This window comes from Equus przewalskii, chromosome 5 (assembly GCF_037783145.1).
Source record: "Equus przewalskii isolate Varuska chromosome 5, EquPr2, whole genome shotgun sequence".
Taxonomy (NCBI): domain Eukaryota; kingdom Metazoa; phylum Chordata; class Mammalia; order Perissodactyla; family Equidae; genus Equus; species Equus przewalskii.
The window spans coordinates 70677734-70698147 of record NC_091835.1 but is presented as its reverse complement, the minus strand read 5'-3'; the positions used below and the strand labels follow the sequence as shown (position 1 = coordinate 70698147).

Below are 20414 nucleotides of genomic sequence, written 5' to 3'. Positions count from 1 at the left end.
TGTCAGAATAACTAGTCTCAGGGAACACATTCTCGGGGCCAGTAAAGAAATTGTGGTCAGTTCAATGAATATTTATTAAGTGTCTATGATGTGCCTGGCATGCATTAGTGTTGGAAATACAGGGATATATAAAGCTGGTCCATGTCCTTGATGGAGACATAATCACAAAGAAATGAAGCTGCAACATGGTGAGATATTGGCAGCAAAAGAAGTTACAGAGGCCTCACAGAGGAGAGAGTTTGCTAGAGAGACAAGGGGGAGGACTGGGCACCATGGCTGGAGGCACCAGCATGGTGGAAAACAGGGCCCGATTGCGGGAGCGGGAAGCAAAAGGCTGGAGGACGTCCCGCAGGTGGAGAGGTGGGTGCAGTGGCAGCTGGAGCTGGGGAGGCAGGCAGCAGCCAGATCAGAGAGGCCCTCTCAAGTCTGCTAAGCAGCTGGGATTCTATGCTGTCGAGCTCGCAGGATGAGCTAACACGCTGGGTGTGAGATGGACCCAGGACTGAGTCTTTGTCTGCCCCTTACTGTGTGACTTAGACACTTCTGCTCCGCGAGCCTCAGTTCCCCCATCTGTAAAAAGGAGTTAGGAATAGCAATTCCCTCATAAAGTTGCCATGAGAATTAAATTTAATGAAAGAGTATGCGAGAATTATTTAATTCAGTGCCTGGCACATAGTTTGTGCTCAAGAAACAGTTGCTATTAAGTCATGTTTACTATTAGCACTCAGTATTATTAGGATGGACTCTTCTTTCAAGAAGCCTAAGTGAGAAGTAAAGAGGTCAATAGCCAGCAGAAGATTATGTGATGAACATTAAGGACAAAGAGCATTGGCTGTTAAGAGAGATTTGTACCATCCAACTTCTATGCCTGGATTCAGATAATTAACACTGACTGCCTCAGTGGACAAACCCTGAAATCCCAATGGCTCAACTCAACACAAAAGAGATTTATTCCTCACTCACAGCCCAAGACAGGTGAGGCCAGCCCTCCTGCATGAGTCTCCCAGAGGATGTCTCCGGGACCTGGGCTCTTCTGTCTGGTAGCCTGCCACACGGCACGCGTGGCCTCCAAGGTTATTGGGACGGGGGAAAGAGAGACAGAGGAGGCACACGGGCTGTCAACTGCCTCACCCTAGCAGTGACACACTTTAATGCCATTCACATTTAACTGGCCAACATGACTCCAAGCCCCAAGTGAACCCCAAAGGAGGCTGGGAAATGAGGAGGAGAACAAGGATACTCAGTGAGCCCTGGCAGTCTCTGGCACAAACTTCCTCAGTGTAGACACCCGACATCCGTCACCAGCCTGAGAATTCTTTCTCCCTGGAGCAGGCAGGATGATGCTGGCACATGTTCTCTAGTCCGTGCGAACAGCCTCCCTTTGGTTTCGACCATGTAACCCTGAGCTTGTTGCCACAAACTGGATCAGGCTGCACGTTATATTTATTATATTTAGATCTCCTTCATGTTTTTTAGCAGATATAGTAAATCTGTTTGCTTTTGGGACATTTAAGTCTATTTAATGGTGAAATGGAAATGCTTTGTTCAGTGTTCCTTAAAGAACATTCCTTGAAACCTGGTTCCTATAAGATATTTGGCCAAAGAGAGGGCTTTATGGCCAAAAAAGGGGAACAAACTTAGAAAGCACCGAGGTTTATTTTTTGACAAGAACAAGCACTTTATTTCCGACACTAGAATCATCCTTCCGCCCCTTCTTCTCTAGTTTTGAAAAAATAACATTTATAAAAATATTATATGCTCGTATTAGAAAATTTAGAAATATTAGAAAGTATAAAAAATAAATATTATTCATAATCCCCCTTCCCAGTCACCATGTGAGGAAAGCACAGAGTTTTGTGTTGCTCTCTGGTGCAGCCGACAGCACCAGGCACATTAATGCATCTAAGAATTCCCGCAGTGAGATAGCTGCTGAACTTTTCTTTAAACCCAGCATGGAATGCACCCATACACTTTGTTTTTCGAAGCGATACCTATGAATTCGCCAAGAACTAGCATTCCAGGGCAAAAGCCACCCAGTTCAATCGGCAACGCATTCACATACCCTCGCTTGGAGCGGTCATCCAGCGTAGGCTGCTGAGCTCCGGTTTCAGAGGGGATGCTTCCGACCTGGCTACCAATCCAGGGGTTGCTCTCACCTAGAATTAATGGCAGAGGTGGCCCCCAGGGCCTGAGGTGACAGAATAAGCTGCTGTCAGAGGCAGCCGCCGTGAGAAGCCCTCCTCCCACGCCTCAGCCACCGTTTCGTCTGCCCGCGTGTCCACACATCTAATGCCTCTGGAAGCTGGATGTGTCACTCTGTCTCTTCAAAATCTGTAAGAAAGGCGAGCTGAAGGGTTGAGGAATTCCTGATTCATCCAGCCGGTCAACCCCTCACGGGAGGATAAGGAAAGTCCGTCTTACCTGATCCTTAACCCTCAGCAGAAGTGCCTTGGTCCCAGAAGGATGGGTGTCTCGGCTTCTTAGAAAGTTTCCAGAAAAAAGGAGACTTCAAAGGCTCTCTTTGAAAGCCAATCCTAAGGAAGTGTCTCCTATTTCTATTTAAACCCTTTTCTATCCTCAGTGACCAGAACTAATAAAGTCTTGGGCTTGGGGGGAAAAATTAAGGGGTGGAGAGAGGAATCTCATGAATAATGGAAAGCATAACACTGAGCTTCCCGTAGGGCCTGCTGGCCACTCAGCCTCACTGACACTCACCCTCCCTTCTCCAGAGGCAGTGGACTATGGCATCTCCTCTTAGGCAACACAGAGAGCCCACCCACTTCCCCACCCAGGACACCCCAGACGACTCTATCTGTTCATCTGTGGCCGGCGCCATCTCCACCCCTCACCCATGCAGTAAACACCTTGGCTCTTATTATGCTCTGTGATTTGTTCAGCGGAGGCTCTGCCAGCCAATTACCCCCGGGTGCCATCCGGCCACCCCATGAGGGTCTCAGGGGAGCACAGTCACCAGGGTATAACTGAGGACACATCAACGAGCCCCATCTCAAGCACCCATCTATTTCACATTCATTCTGAATCTCCCTGGGACCAAGGCCTGGTCTGAGCACAGGCAGAGCAGGGGAGGGAAGGGTAATCCACAGGGACCTGTCCATCTGATGGGGAATGGGACCCACCCCCAGGACTCAGACAGGCTGAGCAATAAAAGCAGTGAAATAGAACTCCGCCCGGAAGCCCAAGGGGCAGTACAGGAAGGGGCTGTTGCCTTCGGAATGGAAGAGCTGAAGGCAACTTCAGTTGGGGAAAACAAAATCGGGTTACATCGCACACAGATACTTCTGAGCTCATATGGAACGAAGTTCTAGAATTGAGTTCTTTTTTTTTTTTTTTTTTTTTTTTTAAAGATTTTACTATTTCCTTTTTCTCCCCAACACCCCCCGGTACATAGTTGTATATTCTTCGTTGTGGATTCTTCTAGTTGTGGTATGTGGGACGCTGCCTCAGCGTGGTTTGATGAGCAGTGCCATGTCCGCGCCCAGGATTCGAACCAACGAAACACTGGGCCGCCTGCAGCGGAGCGCGCGAACTTAACCACTCGGCCACGGGGCCAGCCCCTAGAATTGAGTTCTTAATTTCAGATCCGAGGAGCCTTCCTTGGCCCTTCTTGACCTGTTCCTAAGAGTCCGTCATATTTCGACCCAGAATCAGAGACGCCAGGGGAGCAAATGTCCTGATCAAGGTTCCTTGGATTGGATGAATGATCCTCTTCTGCCACTAAAAAGCAAAACAAAAACAAGGAAAGACATCTACCTAAAGCTTTCCTGTGTCATCTCCCCAGGCTGCCTTCTTCCCTCCTTCCCAGCTGGCATCTCCCCCACTGGGTCCAGAAACGCCCGCCTGGAGAAACATTTTAACTGGGGCCTCACACTTGTGGCCAGAGCTCTCAGTGGCCTTCAGTCCATCACTGTGCCCAGCCTCCCCCAACAGATTGAGAGTTCCCTGCAGAAGGGCCACAAGTCTCCACCCTCGCGACTGCCTCCCAGGACTCCGGACAGAGCCATCCTCAAGCCTGGGGACGCAGCCAGGACAGGCTACGGATGATTCTCTGGAATCCTCTTGACCCTGTTCATGTCCTTCTGAAGCAGCACCTGCCTGGACATCTGCTCCCTGTATCACCCTCCCACACACACCCCCAGAGAGGCCAGACCTGCTGGAAGCTTCCATGGAGATCCTGGCAGTGATAACCCCAGTAATTGCAGGGCAGCAAGTGGAGATAAGGGAGCCAAATTATTACAGTGCAGGAGGTAAGCAAAGCAAATAAAGGGTCTGGGCCTTTTATGGGGGATGCATGGGGCGTTCAGGGTGGAAGAGACAAAAATCTCAGACAGGGCATGGTAATTTCCTAGACGAAGAACCCAAGAGGCCCCATGTGGCCTAAAAGATGTCCCCGACCTACAAATTAGGCTGACTCCAGCCCGCCCGGCCCCGCGCTGGGGCTATTTAAGGGGCGAGCGAGGGCGGCGAGTCAGCGGCCCCGCGCCCCTCTTGCTCCACGCGCAGCGCGGTCCCCGCAGCCATGAGCCGCCAGCTGCGCTACTGCGCGGGCGCCGAGCGCCGGGGCTTCAGCGGCTGCTCGGCCGTCATCGCGGGCCGGGTCAGCGGCAGCGCAGCCTCGTTCCGGGCCGGCGTCCAGGGCACGGCCGCCTTCGGCAGCAGGAGCCTCTTCAGCCCGGGCGGCGGCCGGCGCCTGGCGCTGAGCGTCGCGGCCGGGCGACCCGGTGCCTACGCGCTCGGCCACTCCGCGGGCCCCGGCGGCGGTCGCCTGGGGGGCTTCGTGGGCACGGTCTTCGGCAGCGCCGGGCTGGGGCCCGCGTGTCCCTCCGTGTGCCCGCCCGGTGGCATCCCTCAGGTCACCGTCAACAAGAGCCTCCTGGCCCCCCTCAACGTGGAGCTGGACCCCGAGATCCAGAAGGTGCGCGCCCAGGAGCGGGAGCAGATCAAGGCGCTGAACAACAAGTTCGCCTCCTTCATCGACAAGGTGGGTCCTCCAGCACCTGCCTGTCCCTGCGTTGGTGAGCAGTGTACACAGGATACTGGCCCTGCCACTGACAGCTGCGCGGGATCTGGGTCCAGCGAGTTATCCTCTCTGAGCCTCCCCTTCCTCATCTGGAAAATGGGCCCAAGAGCGCCTCTTGCCCCAGAGGGTTGTAATGAGGATGAGCTGCCTGTTTTTAAATTGCCTGGCTCACACTCGGGAGTTCATTATAAATGGGAGCTTCATTCCTTCTTTGCCAGGACAAGACTCTTGGAAAGGAGGGAACATGTCAGGGGCAGGAGATGTGGGGAATGGGCCCTCTGAGGGCCCTCAATATCAGACAAGGAGATGGGGACACACATTCAGGACAGGGGCATTAGAGGGACACAGGTCAGGGGTGTCACAGGACGCAATGCTTGGCAAATGGGGGAGGACTTGGAACGTGGGAAGTGGGGTAAGGGTGTAAGCCAAGAAGGTTTCTAGAGGAGTGAGAGAAAAGAGCCAGGAAACTGAAGGGTGGGGCTGAAGGGAGACGGTTCAGAAGGAGGGCATGGCAGGTTACACGTGTGTGTGTGTGTGTGTGTGTGTGTGTGTGCGTGCCCAGAAATTGAGTAACGGGGAAGCTGTCTCTGGAGAATCAGAGACAGTGACCCCAGTGAATGGGGAGGAGACAAGGACTGGGCTTCACCTGTCTCACCCCTGGGGCAGAAGGTCTGGACCATGAGTGACAGGGGACATAATACGAGTAATGGCTGACATTCCTCAGTGCCTGGTGCTGTTCCAAGTGGCTCTTATTTATCAGCCCATGGTCAGCCTTGCAGACGAGGAAACTAGGACAGAGGGAGGCTAGGAAAGGTGCCCGAGCTGCTGGGAGAGGCGACAGTAGCCGGTGTCCCTCACCCCTGAGCTGGGGAAGAGGAGGTGAGGCGGCTGGAGGAGAGGAGCAGGGCTGCCGTCCCAGAAGACAGCCATTTCCTCCCCTTGGTCTGTTCTTCCCTGGCTTATCTCATTCTCTCCCTTAAGCTAGAGGGACAGGGGAGAAGAGGAAGGAGTGGGTGGCAGAGGACCTGAAGCTCTTTAGTCCAAAAACGTGAAACCTTTGGTCCAGTAGGAAATAAACCTGTAAAGATGTGATAATTCACTTTGAAAACCAAAGAAACAAATCAATGAAGGGCAGTTTAGACTGTCTATAAGAGAAATGCCGACCGCCAGTGTGGCCCTCCAGAGCCAGCCCCTGCCACTGTTCTCCTGCTTCCCATTTCCCTTCACTCCGAAAACACGAGCATTTCTAGCAAAAGGAGCTACCTCACTCACGTGGTAACTCAGGGTGGCAGACAGGGCGTTGCTGAAACGCACTTCCTGGTTTCTTTTAGACTGGATCTTATTTCTTGTCTTGGAGACCCAGGTGGGCATGTTGCCTGGCTGAATCCACTCTCTGATGTTGCTCTTTCCTGCCCCCACCCCCCACCTCAGGATGATTGCATCTGATTTCTGGGGCCCTCTCCCCTCTCTTGAGAAGCAACAGCATGGGGCTATGAGCACCTTTGGGTTCCAGGTGCGGTTCGTGGAGCAGCAGAACCAGGTGCTGGAGACCAAGTGGAACCTGCTGCAGCAGCTGGACCTGAACAACTGCAAGAACAACCTGGAGCCCATCCTGGAAGGTTACATCAGCAACCTGCGGAAGCAGCTGGAGACGCTGTCCGGGGACCGGGTGAGGCTGGACTCGGAGCTGAGGAGCATGCGGGACGTGGTGGAGGACTACAAGAAGAGGTGAGCAGAGGGGCAGAGAATACAGGGTCTTGATTACAGTGACGTTTCCATTTGGAGCCAGCATTTTTACCTTCTTAGATCCTGTGCTGATTCCATTGCTATTTCCCTTTCCATAGGGTGAGGAGAGAGATCCAGATGGGATGAGATTTAGGAAGAGAAAAGATCTACCCCAAATGGTGCTCTGAACTGCCTAGGAAATGGTGTGCTCAATTTTTAACTTTGGAAGCATAGGAATGGGGGGAAAAGAATTTTCTCAAAACCAGATGGACAACCCAAATAGCTTTTCAGCTCCTCCTAAGTGAGTTTTCCATGGGAGTTTCCAGAACATGAGACACCCCACCAATCCCAGAACAAATCTTAAAGCTATGCAAAAATGAATTTTAAAAACCTTTATGTTGCGGCATATCTGTGTTGCTGAATCCCACCATTAAAGAGAACAATTGAGAGTGTACATGGAACCAGAGATGGTTTCTGCCTCCGAGTTGAGCCAATGGGGAGAGAGTGATAAATCCAGGCTCAGTGTGGTCTTGGAAGTTTCTAGGTGCCAAGATTTCTAGGGATCAATGACTTCTTTCACTGTTCAAGGGGTAGAGATGGTCAGAGCTGAGCAATTTCTCTTGCTCCTCTTTCAATCTGCCTGTCATCCCTATTCTGCAGTTCCCTCAAAGCAGAATTCTGGCCTGAGTCTGCATGGAGATCCTGAGGGAGGAGGTGACATGGCCCCTGGCCTCTCAAGGCACACAGATTTGGGGGAAGGCTTAAAGAACATTTTCGGAGAGCCCTCAGTCCATGGACATGAATGTGGTGTGAATTGACACTGACTGGAATTAAGATGGAAATTGGAGCCCAATGGAAATTTGAGCAGGATTCTGGGAAGTAGAGGGGGCTGCCAGGCACAGCCTAGATGTCCAGGTAAGGGGCATCTGGGGGCCGTGCTGTCTCTGGGCCTTTCAGACTGGAAAGGCCAGGTGTTCCTGAATTACCACTCACTAGTCAAGTGACCACGATTGAGTCTCTTGGTCATCTGTGAACTTCAGTTTTAATATTTATAAAAATCAGATATGGAAAAATCAGATACCTGTCCTGCCACCTGGAAGAGCTGTTGAGAGGGTGATGCCAGATAGTAATGCGTTAACAGCTCTTAAAAGAGCCAAAGTGGCAGACCAATGTAAGGCGTTGTCACCCTGATGTCAGAAGTCTTGAATTTGAACCCTTGCTTCCCTATTTTTTTTCCCTGGTAAGCTGTATCAGCGGGGGCACCTGGATTCAATTTACCATGCTTAATGGAGTTTCAGAATTCAGTATAACTGGTCTGGCCAGTTCCCACCAGCCCGGAGCTCCACATCCCTTCTTTAGATGATATTCCAGAGCACCCAGCCTCAGTGCTCCCACCTCTCAAATTAGCAGGAAGCCCAGGCCGATATGTCAAAAACTCCCGTGATCTTATATATAGAAAACCCTAAAGACTCCATCAAAAAACTATGAGAACTCATAAAGGAATTCAGTAAAGTTGTAGGATACAAAATCAATACTCAAAAATCTGCTATGTTTCTAGACACTGAGAATGAATCCAGCTTCACTAATGACCAGCTTTATGACCTCGGCCAAGGCTTCACCTCGTTCACAGAATTGGGAGATAATAATAGAAGCTGCTGCGTAGGGCCGTCGTGGGGATTGGAAGGGATGATGTCGGTGAAGAGTTTAGCGCAGTGTTCTAGGATGTAGTAAGGGGTGTAAGAAATATGGGCTGCTTTTGTTATTATTTTTAAAAATTAATTTTATCACTAATCTTTCACACCTGTGGGTCCTCAGCCGCTGTTTGGGTACCTCTCTCATGATATAAGAGATCATACATCATGCCTGTGTTAGAATTTTCCATGTATTTACCTTCTTGTAAAACTATGAGATTCCAGAGGAGAGGCAACTTGTATGTCTTAAGCACCATTGTATACCCTGTGGCAGTGGTCTTCTAGATTTTTCTCACAGGCATTCTAAAATAATTACTTAAAACTCACAATGTAAAAAAATCTTCCCACAATTAAAAAATTGATATAAAATTATTTATCATAAATTTAAGTAGTTGCAGAGGACATACTTTCATGCATATTATATATGTTGCTATTTAATATTATAACGGCTATATCAGCTCGTTTAAATGTATCCAATTGCATATATATTCATGGCAATTGAATACCCACCATCGTTTATCTAAAAAGTTAATGAACAAGCTCTGCTGTAAAAATTGTGAATTTTGATCCTTTCCTTGTTTGAACTCCAATTTTCTTCATTTCTAAATTCAAATAAAAATATAAATATGCACTTTGGGAACTATTATAAAACCCACTCAGCAATCAACTGAGGACTGTATCTTGCGTAGTAGGTTATTGAAAACATTCAAGATTAAAGTGATGTAGATTTAATGTAATTAATACATCTATCTTATAAAATAAGAAATCAATATGCACTTTCTTGTGGTTTAAATTTTAATTGTGCATTGTAATGTGTTTTTTAAGTTATAAGTTATTTATAAAGTCAGTAGTACTATAAAATGCATTGTTTTCTTAGTAAATGTGTGTATGTGTGTATTGAACTCCAGTGTTTGGTTTCTAGAAGTAAATAATGAAAAATTATATGTGACAAACTAGTGTCATTAATTTTGATAGCCATCATCATCAAATTTTTTCTACATATTTTATGAAATAGAAAGATATAAACTGCTAAAAACTAAATGGTCTGATAACTAACGTATGTTTTTATTTTTGTTAATAGGAGGTAGATAATATTGAATATTTTATAAGATAATATGAGATAAAGATTGAAACAGAAACAACTATTCCATAACATAATGTGATAAAAAGTTTTCAATTATCTCTTGAATAACACGTGGAATCTGAGATAAATTATACAAACTGTCTCCTATGTGTTTCATCTGGTGTAACTAGAAAAATCTGTCAATCTCAGAAAGTGTTCCAGTCGAATTTTAAATAACCCATTTCACTAACGTGGCAGAGAGATGGAAGAGCGAGGTCTTTAAATGGGATTAAGTAATTTTACCCGCCCCCCCGCCATCTGCTCTGCAGTATGTCTGTATTAAGAACATCTCAGCCCCTTCCAAACCCCTGATCTCTAAGATCTTGCTTCACCTGGAACAGAAATATGTCTAAGAAACAGGTATAACGTGGAGCTGGAAGGTGGGAATGGTGTTTTGTCTGGTGCCTGGAAGGTTTTTGTGCCCTGGGCAGATGCACTGCACTCAGGTGCCAGATGGCAGAGGGGGTGTGTCTTCCTGCTGTCGCACGGGAGGGGGTCATTGTGAAGGGATGTGGGACAGAAGACCCCGCCTGACATCTCCATCCCTGGTGCGTCCTCAGGCAGATACCGTTTAGGGCAGACTGCCTCTGAACTGCGGAGCTGGAAGGTGATTCCTTCAAACCTGTCCTTGTCTCATCGCCTTTAGGGAGGCTATGCACGTCCCAGGGGTGCGTGAACCCCAGCTTGTGGATGCTGCCCTGCAGTTCTCGGCACAGGGGTGAGCGCTAACTGCTCAGTGAGTGCTCGCAGAATGGAATTATCCCATTGGCAACGCTTTCTCCTTTCTCTTGCCCCACGCAGGTACGAGGTGGAGATTAACAGACGCACAGCTGCTGAGAATGAGTTTGTGGTGCTTAAGAAGGCAAGAGGGGAGCAGGAAGGGCTGGAAGAAGGCTAGAGGGCCCCTGAGTACCCGGCAGGGTGATGTTTGCAGGCTGAGGAAAGAGACCCCGTGGGTCACTCAGTCCCTTGGCTGGGGCTTAGACTCCAGGCATTTGCCGCCCTCCGGGCTGGCCATCCCGCTGCACATTAGCTGGTTTGCTCTCCTGGATCAGGCCTCCCTGTGGAGCATGGGGTAAGGGGAGGGGGTCGAGGAGGGGACCTGGGGCTCCTTGTGGCAGGGAGGGAGGGAAGTCAGCTAGCCCCTCTCCATGCTCCCCAGGATGTGGACGCCGCCTACATGAACAAGGCTGAGCTCCAGGCCAAGGTGGACTCCTTGACGGATGAGATCAAATTCTTCAGGTGCCTCTATGAAGGGGTGAGGACCTCGCTGACCTCACTTGTGTGGTCTGCTCCTCTTCCAAGTGCCTTCTGGCCCTTGGCCAGGATGGTTGTGTGGACCAAAGGCTAGCAGAGAAGTCTTTCAACGCAGGGCAGCAGACATTCGCTGAGGCCCTACTGTGTGCCAAACAATGAGGTGGGCTTTGATGGGACCGTGATGGAGAAGAAATGACCCCTGTCCTCCAGGAATTCACAATCCGACAGGGAAAACCACGCGTAGCTGAGTTTTGGGACTGCAGAGGAAGGAAGCGCGAGTTCTGCCCGAGCTGTCAGGGACACATCCTGCGGAAAGATAAGGGAGGCTGCGTGGGTGCTGGGAGGGGCATGATCCGGCCTGACGGAGCAGAACGAGTGGAGGGTCAGAGGCCCGAGCTGTGCTAGAGCTTGAGGGGCCTGGAGCAGGGAAGGTCACTGGTGACTCCCTGGAGGGCGCTGAGGGCCAGGTAAGGAGTTCAGACGGTCCTATGGGTGAAGGTGGCCATTGCTGCAGAGAGCGTGGAATGGGGGTGGGGGAGGTCCTGAATGCATCGTGGAGAGGGCCAGCCAACCTGGGGCTAGAAGCCCAGTGCGCTCATCTCACACCGGCAGACACTGGTTGAAGGCAGGGCTCAAACCCCAAAGAAGGGCAGAAAGGGGCAGTGGGGGATTTGCCAAGGAGGATGAGGAGATGGGCTCCCACCAGGGGAACCCTAAATGGCTCCTCTCCCCTAACTGCCCCCCAGGAGATCGCTCAGATCCAGTCTCACATCAGTGATACGTCCGTCATCCTGTCCATGGACAACAACCGGGACCTGGACCTGGATAGCATCATTGACGAGGTCCGCGCCCAGTATGAGGAGATCGCCCAGAAGAGCAAGGCGGAGGCCGAAGCGCTGTACCACAGCAAGGTGAGCGGAGTGTCAGCTGTGTGGAGGCCCAGTGACCACAGCTCATCATGCATGCATGCGTGTGTGCATGTATGTGCTTGTTTGTGTGCATGCGTGTGTACTTGGGCTGGGCAGAGACCTCCATCTTGGAGTTGGGCCTTGTGGAAATGCCTCCCCCTGGTCCAGGGAGGTCAACCACAGTCTTGGCACATGTTGGGAACGTATATGGGCTTGGCCTTTCCCCTGCCATGGCCCTTGCTGACAGTAGAGGCCACACCAGCCACAACTCTGATAAGACTCTGACACCGTTTCTGTGGGTAATCTGTACATCTTGGCTTTTCTTCTTGTTTCCAACATTGTCAAAATGAGGACAGGAAATTCGAACTCCACCAAGGCTGCCACTTTTGAGAACACAAGGATGCTGTGAACTGGGGCAGGGCCTTCCTCTCCAGAAGGAAAGCGTTGTCTTTCTCCTCGACCTTTGTCCTCCCTCTTTCCCTCCCTCCCTCTTCCCTCCCTCCCTCCTTCGCTGCTGTCTACAAAGCTTGGATAATGAGAACAGCATGTAGCCACCCGCCTCCCCATGCTGAACACACTTAAGAGGTAAATTCCCAACTGTCCTGTCCTCCTCTTCTCTTGTCACTGAACTTCAGATCCAGGAGCTGCAGGTTACGGCAGGCCAGCATGGGGATGACCTCAAACTCACCAAGGCCGAGATCTCGGAGCTCAACCGGCTGACCCAGAGGATCCGCTCAGAGATAGGGAGCGTAAAGAAGCAGGTGGGTTCTATGAAATGAACCAGCTGACAAGGTTCGTTGAGCACCAAGTGGTATGAGACCAATTATGGAAAAGGGGTAAGACACTGTCGCTCCTTAGGGCATTTATAATTCATGAAGAGAGCTCGGTCTAAAGTCGTATGGAAGGGTGAAGCGTCCCGCCACTGGCGGCATGCTCGTAAGTGCTGTGGGAGTCCAGCGGGCTCGAGCTGAATGAGGACCCAAGTGAGGCTGTCTGCAGGATGCGGGATTACATGGAGAGGGGAAGGGGTACTGAAGGGACCAGCAGGAGCCGTGGATCCAAGGTGGGCACGTGCCTGGCATGTGTACAGGGAGGAGAGTCACCTACCCAGAGCAGAAGGTCCACGATGGGTGGGGTGGCAGGGAGCAGAACACCACTAGGTAGCAAGGGGCAGATTATGGACACCCTCAAAGCTGGGCAGTAGAGTTTAGACCCGGTGCAGTAGGTAAAAAGGAGCTAGTTGGAGGTTTCACATGATGAATCCATGCTGGAGGAAGGAGGGTCCGGCAGTGGATTTCAGAAGAGAGTGAGGAAGGAAGAGCCCCCACCGTAGCCTTGGCTGGGGCTCTGCTCTGTGTTTGCCCTTCCCTGTGGTTGTGCTGTGGGGGGTGCTGCACCGGGAACCCCCTGGAAGGGCCTTATTGGGGCCGTGATTGTGATTCCCGTGCAAACCCGTGCGTTTCCCAGAGTTTGTGGAGGCCCGTGTGAGGGTGTAAGGTCTCAGCTTCCTGGACAAATTAAGTCGCCTTATCACCCTGCCCTGCCCCCTTACCGCCCTCTCCCTCACCTTGCACACACATGCACACATACATGTACACACAGAGCTCCTCTGTGCAGTAGGCTCATGGCCACGGGAAGAAGAAAGAAATGAGAGCTCACGGTGTTCTTACTTAATCAAGTTTTGCATAAATGAAAGAAAATCAAGGTGTTTGAAGCTACCTCAGTATCTGATTACAATGTTTATCTGATAAAATGCTACATGTTCATGGCTATTACCGTGAACCAGAAAGTGACTTTCTGCGATCAGAATGCCACCATGCTTTGGAGGTCAGGGAAGATGTCCTCCATGTGGATGACTCTTGATGCGTGGTCCCTCTCTTGAGGGCCCTCAGCTGAGGTGCCTTCCTGCCCTTCTGGCCCCTCACCTAAGAAGCCCACAGTTTCATATGCAGACTCTCTTGGCATTCAGTGGCCCCAGAATTCACATGATAATTGTTTCAAAGGATGCCCAAATTTTGTGTTCTCTCAACTCACACCACATTCACAAGACCCAAGCTTTTGGAGTCCCCCAGGTTCACCCTTGGGATCTTGGGTAGTGAAAAAGAATGGAGGGCAGTTTGATTGAATTCAGGGCACAGAGTTTATTGCCATCCCATGAATAATTAGACCTCCACAGTCTCAAGGATGGGGCATGGTTTTCCGTGGTTGGGCAGCTGGGTTCTAGGTGGTTCTAGGTGTCTCCACTGATGCTGTGAGCTGCTCACCCAGAACGCTCTGGCTGGGGGCCCCAACTGGCAGAGGAGAGTGGCACCAGCTGGACAAGAGCCTAGAATTCCATCTGGCTTCAGGATCAGCTGCTCTCCTTGGGGTGAAGCAAATTTGACTCCAGAGGAAGGGGACATCCCAGAAAGAGAAGCCAGATACTTAGATCCCACCCAAACCTTAGCCAAGCGACCGGAACACACACCTAAGACCCCAAGGCTCAAGAAGCCCATGGAGCAGCCCTCCCACCATGCAAACGCAGAGCCCCATCTGCAGTTTGCTCCTGCAGGTTACATGTTTATTTCCAGAAGCCGGACCTCGGTAAACTTGTAAGACCTGTTAGTTATGTAAAAGTGAGGCTGATGCCAGATAGCATGATTCTCTGTGGAACTTCAGAGACTCTCAGTGCCGCAGATTTAATCGACAGACATTTTATTAATAGGAACTTCATTAGTCCCCCATTTTTTTTCACAATTTACGGGATCTTTCAAGACAGCCTTGCACTGTGGGGCAGAATTAAGGCCAGCTATCCGGAGACTTTTCAGGGTTGGCATTACAATCTTACAGCTGATGTTACAGACGGGAGGGAAGGGCAGAGGCCACGTCCCAGGTTGCCCACATTCTCTCCTTCCCCTCCTCTCTCCCATGGTAAGGATGCTTCATCCTTCACATGCCAGGGCCTGAGCTGGGGTGAACAATACCTGGAGTCAGGGCAAAGACACAGTCACCTCCAGTGATGTCCAAAGCTGGAGAAACCAGGAGGACCTCAAAGCGTCTTCTGTCAGTCAAGACTGAATGAGGGGAGGCCGTCTGAGCAAGATCTCAGAACCGTGCTCTGACTCAAAGCTCCGAATCTGTTTGCCCCTCAGTGCTCCAACCTGGAGATGGCCATCGCCGATACTGAGCAGCGGGGCGACAATGCCCTGAAGGACGCCCAGGCCAAGCTGGAGGAGCTGGAGGCCGCCCTGCATCAGGCCAAGGAGGAGCTGGCCCGGATGCTGCGTGAGTACCAGGAGCTGATGAGCCTGAAGCTGGCCCTGGACATGGAGATCGCCACCTACCGCAAGCTGCTGGAGAGCGAGGAGTGCCGGTGAGAGCAGATAGCTTTGTCTGGATCAGTTATGTCTCCGCGTTAGCAGAAAGACTGAAAACAAGCTGTGTAGCTCTGTTGAGGGCCCACTGAGGTGAAACTAGAGAGAGTGGGCTTGACATGGTGCAGTAAGAAAGACCAAACTTAGACAACAAGAAAGACTAAGTGGTAAAAATCTCAAAAAGGTGGTAGGAGAGGAAGTATGAACGTCAGCGACGTTTGAGAAACAGATTATCCCTGGCCCCTCATGGTGCATTCTTAAGGGTGAGGGGAGGGACCAGATGGCCACCAAGAGTCCTCTAAGTTCAAGGTTGCTCTGGCAAAGCTGGGGCCCAGTGAGGATGTGAGCTCATTCCTCTTAATTGTCTAAGACCAATGGCATAACCGGAGGGAAGCGGGGGCCCAATTATTCTACACGGATAATCAGATAATCCCACAGCCTCTTTGATGGCGAGCTGACTCCTTGTAGCAGACTTGTCATCTCAGTTCTCCATTTCTTGAGAGGCCCCCTGGGTGTGTGGGAAGAAAGGAGGCTGGGCTGGGGTGAGAGGTGGCACGTTCTGAGAGGAGAGGCTCATTCACAGAGGTGGCCCCCTGGACAGATGGGGTGATGGTTTATGGGGAGTTTACCAGCTGTCTTTCTCCCTCTTCAGGATGTCTGGTGAATACCCCAATTCCATGAGCATCTGTAAGTACCTGCAGGACCCGCTTCTGCCCTTGGCCACCTACCAGAAGTCTAAGCCCCTCTAATTCCATGACACCAAAGAGAAGTCAGAACGCCAGAGTGGGTTCAGGGGGTGCTTAGGGGCACAAGGAGGGAGCTGGCTTTAGTAAGCAAGGAGAAGCAGTGGATGGAGAAAAATAATAATACGAAATACAAAAGGGTAACCTATAGAAAGTTTGGCTGATACCCAACAGTGTATAATCCGAGAGTCTATTGTAAGAATCAGGCTTAACGGCTACATTCCATTTTTGTTGAGGCCAGACCAAAATAAAGGCCCAGAATGGCAGTAAGAGGGGTTGAGGGGAGCCTGAATGGTGCAATGATGGGACAAGACAGCTGGAGGCCCCTCCTCTGGGTTTAGAAGCCTGCGAGCGTGCAGGGGAGGTGCTGTTAGGAGAGGAAGGGATACCCCGGCGGCCGGTTCTCTAGCAGCACCTAAAGGCCTCCGGGAACTGCCTGTCTCCATTTGGCCCCACTCGTGGGAAATTCACTGACAGAGCCTTAAAGCCTGATATTGCTAGATTGACACAGACTCATAGGAAAAGGTCAAATACACAGGGCCAAGTATATGAAAAGTGGTCGGTGCTGATGAAAAGCTCTTAGTAAACTAAAAATACACAACAGAGAGCATCTGTGTACCCGTGAAGCCAGAGCAGGAGCGAGAATGAAGGGAGTGGCCAGGGTGCCCCAGGAGGGCCCACGGATCCAGGGTCTTCTCTCTCGTTCCAGCCGTCGTCAGCAGCACCAGCGCTGGGGCCGGAGGCGCTGGCTTCAGTGTGGGCTTTGGCGCCTCGAGCTCTTACAGCTACAAGCCCGCGGCGCCAGATGTCAAAACCAAAGGCAGCTGTGGCAGCGAGTTCAAGGATCCCCTCGTCAAAGCCTCGGGCAGCAGCTGTGCCACCAAAAAGGCCTCCCGATGAAGGGCAGGTGGCGGGGGGCTCTGTGAGCAGGAAGCTACGGCCACCTCCTCCTCTCCACCCCGGGTCCCCTCCCAAGTCAGCAAGTGCTTCCTCCGTCACCAGACTCCCAGTCCCATCCCCTCTCCTGGTTGTCCTCAGTCGGTGACACTCTGATGCGGGAAGTCCAGTTGTGGGCACCTTTGGTGACCTCCTCCTTGGCCACCTTTCACTGGGTCACTGCCCCCAGGTGCAGACATAATACACATACCCAGGATGCTTCCCTGCAGCCAGGTGCAGCCCCTCTGTCCCCGTGCCTTTCTTGGGCCTTCACAGCCGAGGGGCTCTCTTTGTCCTCTGGTTGGGGTCATGTCTCATTCTCTGCTTCTCCCACAATAAAGCGTCAGTGCCATTTGAGTTTCAGTGTTGAATCTGTGCCTAGGATGTCATATCTGCATTGTCCTGTCTGACTTTTCCGGGTCTCACCCTTGCTTTCCCTCGGGTCCCTGGCCTTACGTGGATCTTGGCCGTCTGGTTCTGGCCAGGTGGCCACTGGGTGAGCGCTGCTCCTGGTAAACAGCCAGGATTTGTTGCTGAGGTGCCTCCTGGCAGGTTCGGTGCGTCCCCTGCACCGGGGTGCCGATTCCACGTGGCAGCTGTGAGACGGGCATTGTCACCCGTTATAGAGGCTCCCACCGCTGTGAGCAAGGAGCCAAGTCACGCCAGGACTGTCAGGTGTTCGCGCTTCAGCGTGGCTTCTCAAAAGCACCCCCACTGACACACACTAGCCGCTTCTTGTTGCCAGAGTGGTTGGTCCTTCTTTTTCCTCATCTCTTCACTCTCCGGCCGACCTACCCCAACCCTGCTCCCCGACAATAGCCCTGCTTTCCTCTTTCTCCAGCCAATTCTTCTCCACCCTAAAGTTTGTGACCTGCATGTATATATGCTTGTGGAGGCCTCAGTATCTGTTGTGTGCGTGTGGCAGGGGCTCACTGACCAGTCTTTAGTGAGCCGGGCGTTGCTCAGGCACTGGGAGCACTGGGGTGAACCACCGGGCACAGACCTGTGCTCACAGGCTTACGGTCCAGCGGGACGGGGAGAGTGAAATAAGCAGCTAACAGAGAAACCGCGAATACGCTGTCAAGCAGTGATGAACGCCGCGAAGCAAAGTTGGTGGAGTAAGAAGCAGGGGGTTCCGGGGTGCTCTTCGAGGCACACATGTGATTCTGCAAGCGTGTATGTCTTCTCAGGGGTGGTTAGCAGCGTTGGCTTGAGCACGGTGCTAGGGAACCGGGTCCTCAAGGGCAAGACCACCTCCCAAGGACGAGCCTCACTTGAGGGGGGCATTTGAGGTGCCCATGGCCCCTTCTCCTCCACGTTGTTCCCTATCCTTTCACTGCAGCCTTTCTTCCAGCAGGCCAGGACTTTTCACATGCAAGGACCTTCGAAAATATGATTTTCCAATCTCTTTCTTCAATGCCACATTTATTGAAAGCTCGCCCATCCTTTGTGGCTCAGCTGAAATGCCACCTCTGATGTTCACGTGTCTTCTGGTGCCTCTGGGTGGATGCTGTTAACTCATCAAGCGTTAAATGAGCAGGAACATTAGAGCTGCCGCCCAACGACTCTCCCGTCCCCCTTCTTTACAGGGGGGCAAAGCAAGGCCCGGATGGCTACGTGCACTGCCCAAGGTCACAGCCCCACACACCCATGGCATCATCCCCAATCTGTATTACAGTTGGTCCTTTATTTTCCTGGTGCTGTGTTAGCTGCACACATCTGTCCCTTCACCCCATCCCCTCCCAGCCCCTTGTCCCTGGTTCCTCAAATCTAGCTTACAGTTGGCGCTCAATACAAGTCTGCTGCAGAAATGCATAGCTTAGTCTAGCCCGCCCTCACAGGAGAGAAAGAGCTCAAGGTACACACATGTGTCCTGATGATCGGGCATGCAAATGAAGAGACACATTTGTGTTAATAAAATTGTGTTTGCTATGCATCCGTTTGTATGCAGTTTATATAATTTATCAACCAAACTGGGGCACATGCTAGACTGGTTCTCGGACGACAGGCATAGGCCAGATGGTCTCAGGCAAGGCCCCCCAGGTCTAGCACACTGGCTCAGTGTAAAAGGCCTGCCTTCAAATCCTGGCTCTTTGAATGGCTAGTTGTGGCCCAGGGCAAGATCCTGCCCTTGTAAAGTGGGGTCGATACCATCTGGCCTCTACAGAGCTCTTCCCTTGTCCGGGGTTCTCTTCCCAGCAAAACTCTTCTAAGCATCTTATGTCTGGCAACTCGGTGAATTCTCCCAACAACCTTCTAGGTTTTATTGTTATAAGGGGCGATTATAATAATACACATCTTGGTCATGAGGGTTTAAATGACCCACCCGACATCGCATGGATAGTAAATGGCAGAGGTGGGAATTGAATGGCAGTTCCAGAGTCCATGCTTCCAGCTGTGACACCTCATTCCCTGACAAAGTTCTCACCTTGGAGGAGAGGTGAGAATATGAAAAGGGTTAATGGAAGTAACACAGTGCCTGGAATACAGTTTGCAGCCAATAGATGTCAGTTGTTATTCTAATAATTAACGCATGTTCATGGGGTCTCCTGTGTTCGCTGGCTGTACACAGGCCCACGACCCGTCGATCCACAGCAGGACTGTGCCCAGAGACCCGGCTGAGACGGGCCGAGCGAGGGCCGGAGGGCACTGGGTCTGTTCACCGGAGCACATTGCCAGCCAGTCACCAACGGCTAATTTCCAGACAGGAAAAATAACTCTTTGGTGCCTGTATTTTGTGCACACACTGCCCTCTGCCATCAGCTCCAGGTACCGCACCTTCCTCCCAACCACGGAGGGAGCTGTGGGATGATCTTGAATGGCTCTGTGCTCACCGCGGAGCTGCCAGCTGGAGGAGATGCGTTTCTGCTCCCAGACATGCCCAGGCTGGCCCCAGCCTCCGTGTTGCCCAGGCCCCATCTCCTGTCTCCCCTCCCTCTCCTCTCTGACCTCTCCTCTATGCTGGCGTTACAGTCCCGTCAGAGGACTGGGGGCCTTCAGACCACTCTTCCTCCACGGGCACCTGAGAATCTGGTGCTGATTCAGGGGTCCTGGGAGTGAGCCCCCATCCCTCAGCACACCCTTCCCCGGCCCCACCTGCGCTGTGTGTAAAGCCCTGCCTGGCTGCAAGGGGGTTCCTCTGAGAACTCTCTCTCTCTCTCTCCTTCTGGGTGTTTCTTCCCTTCTCCTGCCCCGTTGCTAACTCCTGTTCCCAGGACCCTGCAGGCTCCCTTATAACGTGGGCACAGGGCAGGGGGATGGCCATTACTCCCACCCCTCAGGCAGGTGCCCCCAAGCCCAGCCCACAACTCGGGCTCCTCCCTATGGGACTGGGTAGGGGTGGGGGTGGGGATGGGCTTCTCCCTCCTCTTTGGGCAGGGCTGCACGATGCTCTGATGGGAGATAGCGAGCATGTCATTAGTGATGACTGGCTTAATCACAGCCTGCCACGCGGCCAGGCCTGTTTGCTCTGGAAGTGGGAGAGGAAGAGGCAGATCGAGCATCAGAACTCACAGTCACGATCGAAAGATTAAGGCATTTCTCCCAGCCTCTCTGTTCTCTTTCAAAAGAAGAATCACGCAGTAAAGGGGCTGGGGGTCAGCAGATGCCTTAGCAACTTCTTCCAGACGTGGCTGTGGGT

The 20414-nt window shown here is 51.7% G+C and overlaps 1 protein-coding gene across 1 annotated transcript; it reads left to right on the top strand.

Annotated features, from left to right (window-relative positions):
* The first annotated feature begins 4183 nt into the window (after positions 1-4183).
* KRT72 (keratin 72) lies at positions 4184-17126 on the top strand. The gene is made up of 9 exons (XM_008532108.2): positions 4184-4999; positions 6552-6766; positions 10379-10439; positions 10740-10835; positions 11581-11745; positions 12378-12503; positions 14874-15094; positions 15748-15782; positions 16548-17126. The coding sequence occupies exons 1-9, from the start codon at positions 4538-4540 to the stop codon at positions 16736-16738; spliced, it is 1572 nt and encodes a 523-aa protein (XP_008530330.2). The 5' UTR covers positions 4184-4537; the 3' UTR covers positions 16739-17126.
* Positions 17127-20414: the final 3288 nt, after the last annotated feature.

Excerpts from the sequence above, each read along its gene's own strand:
- KRT72 (XM_008532108.2), top strand. The coding sequence starts at position 4,538 with ATGAGCCGCCAGCTGCGCTACTGCGCGGGCGCCGAGCGCCGGGGCTTC. Across the intron at positions 12,504-14,873 it reads TAGGGAGCGTAAAGAAGCAG|TGCTCCAACCTGGAGATGGC; the intron begins GTGGGTTCTATG and ends TTTGCCCCTCAG. Across the intron at positions 15,783-16,547 it reads CCCCAATTCCATGAGCATCT|CCGTCGTCAGCAGCACCAGC; the intron begins GTAAGTACCTGC and ends CTCTCGTTCCAG.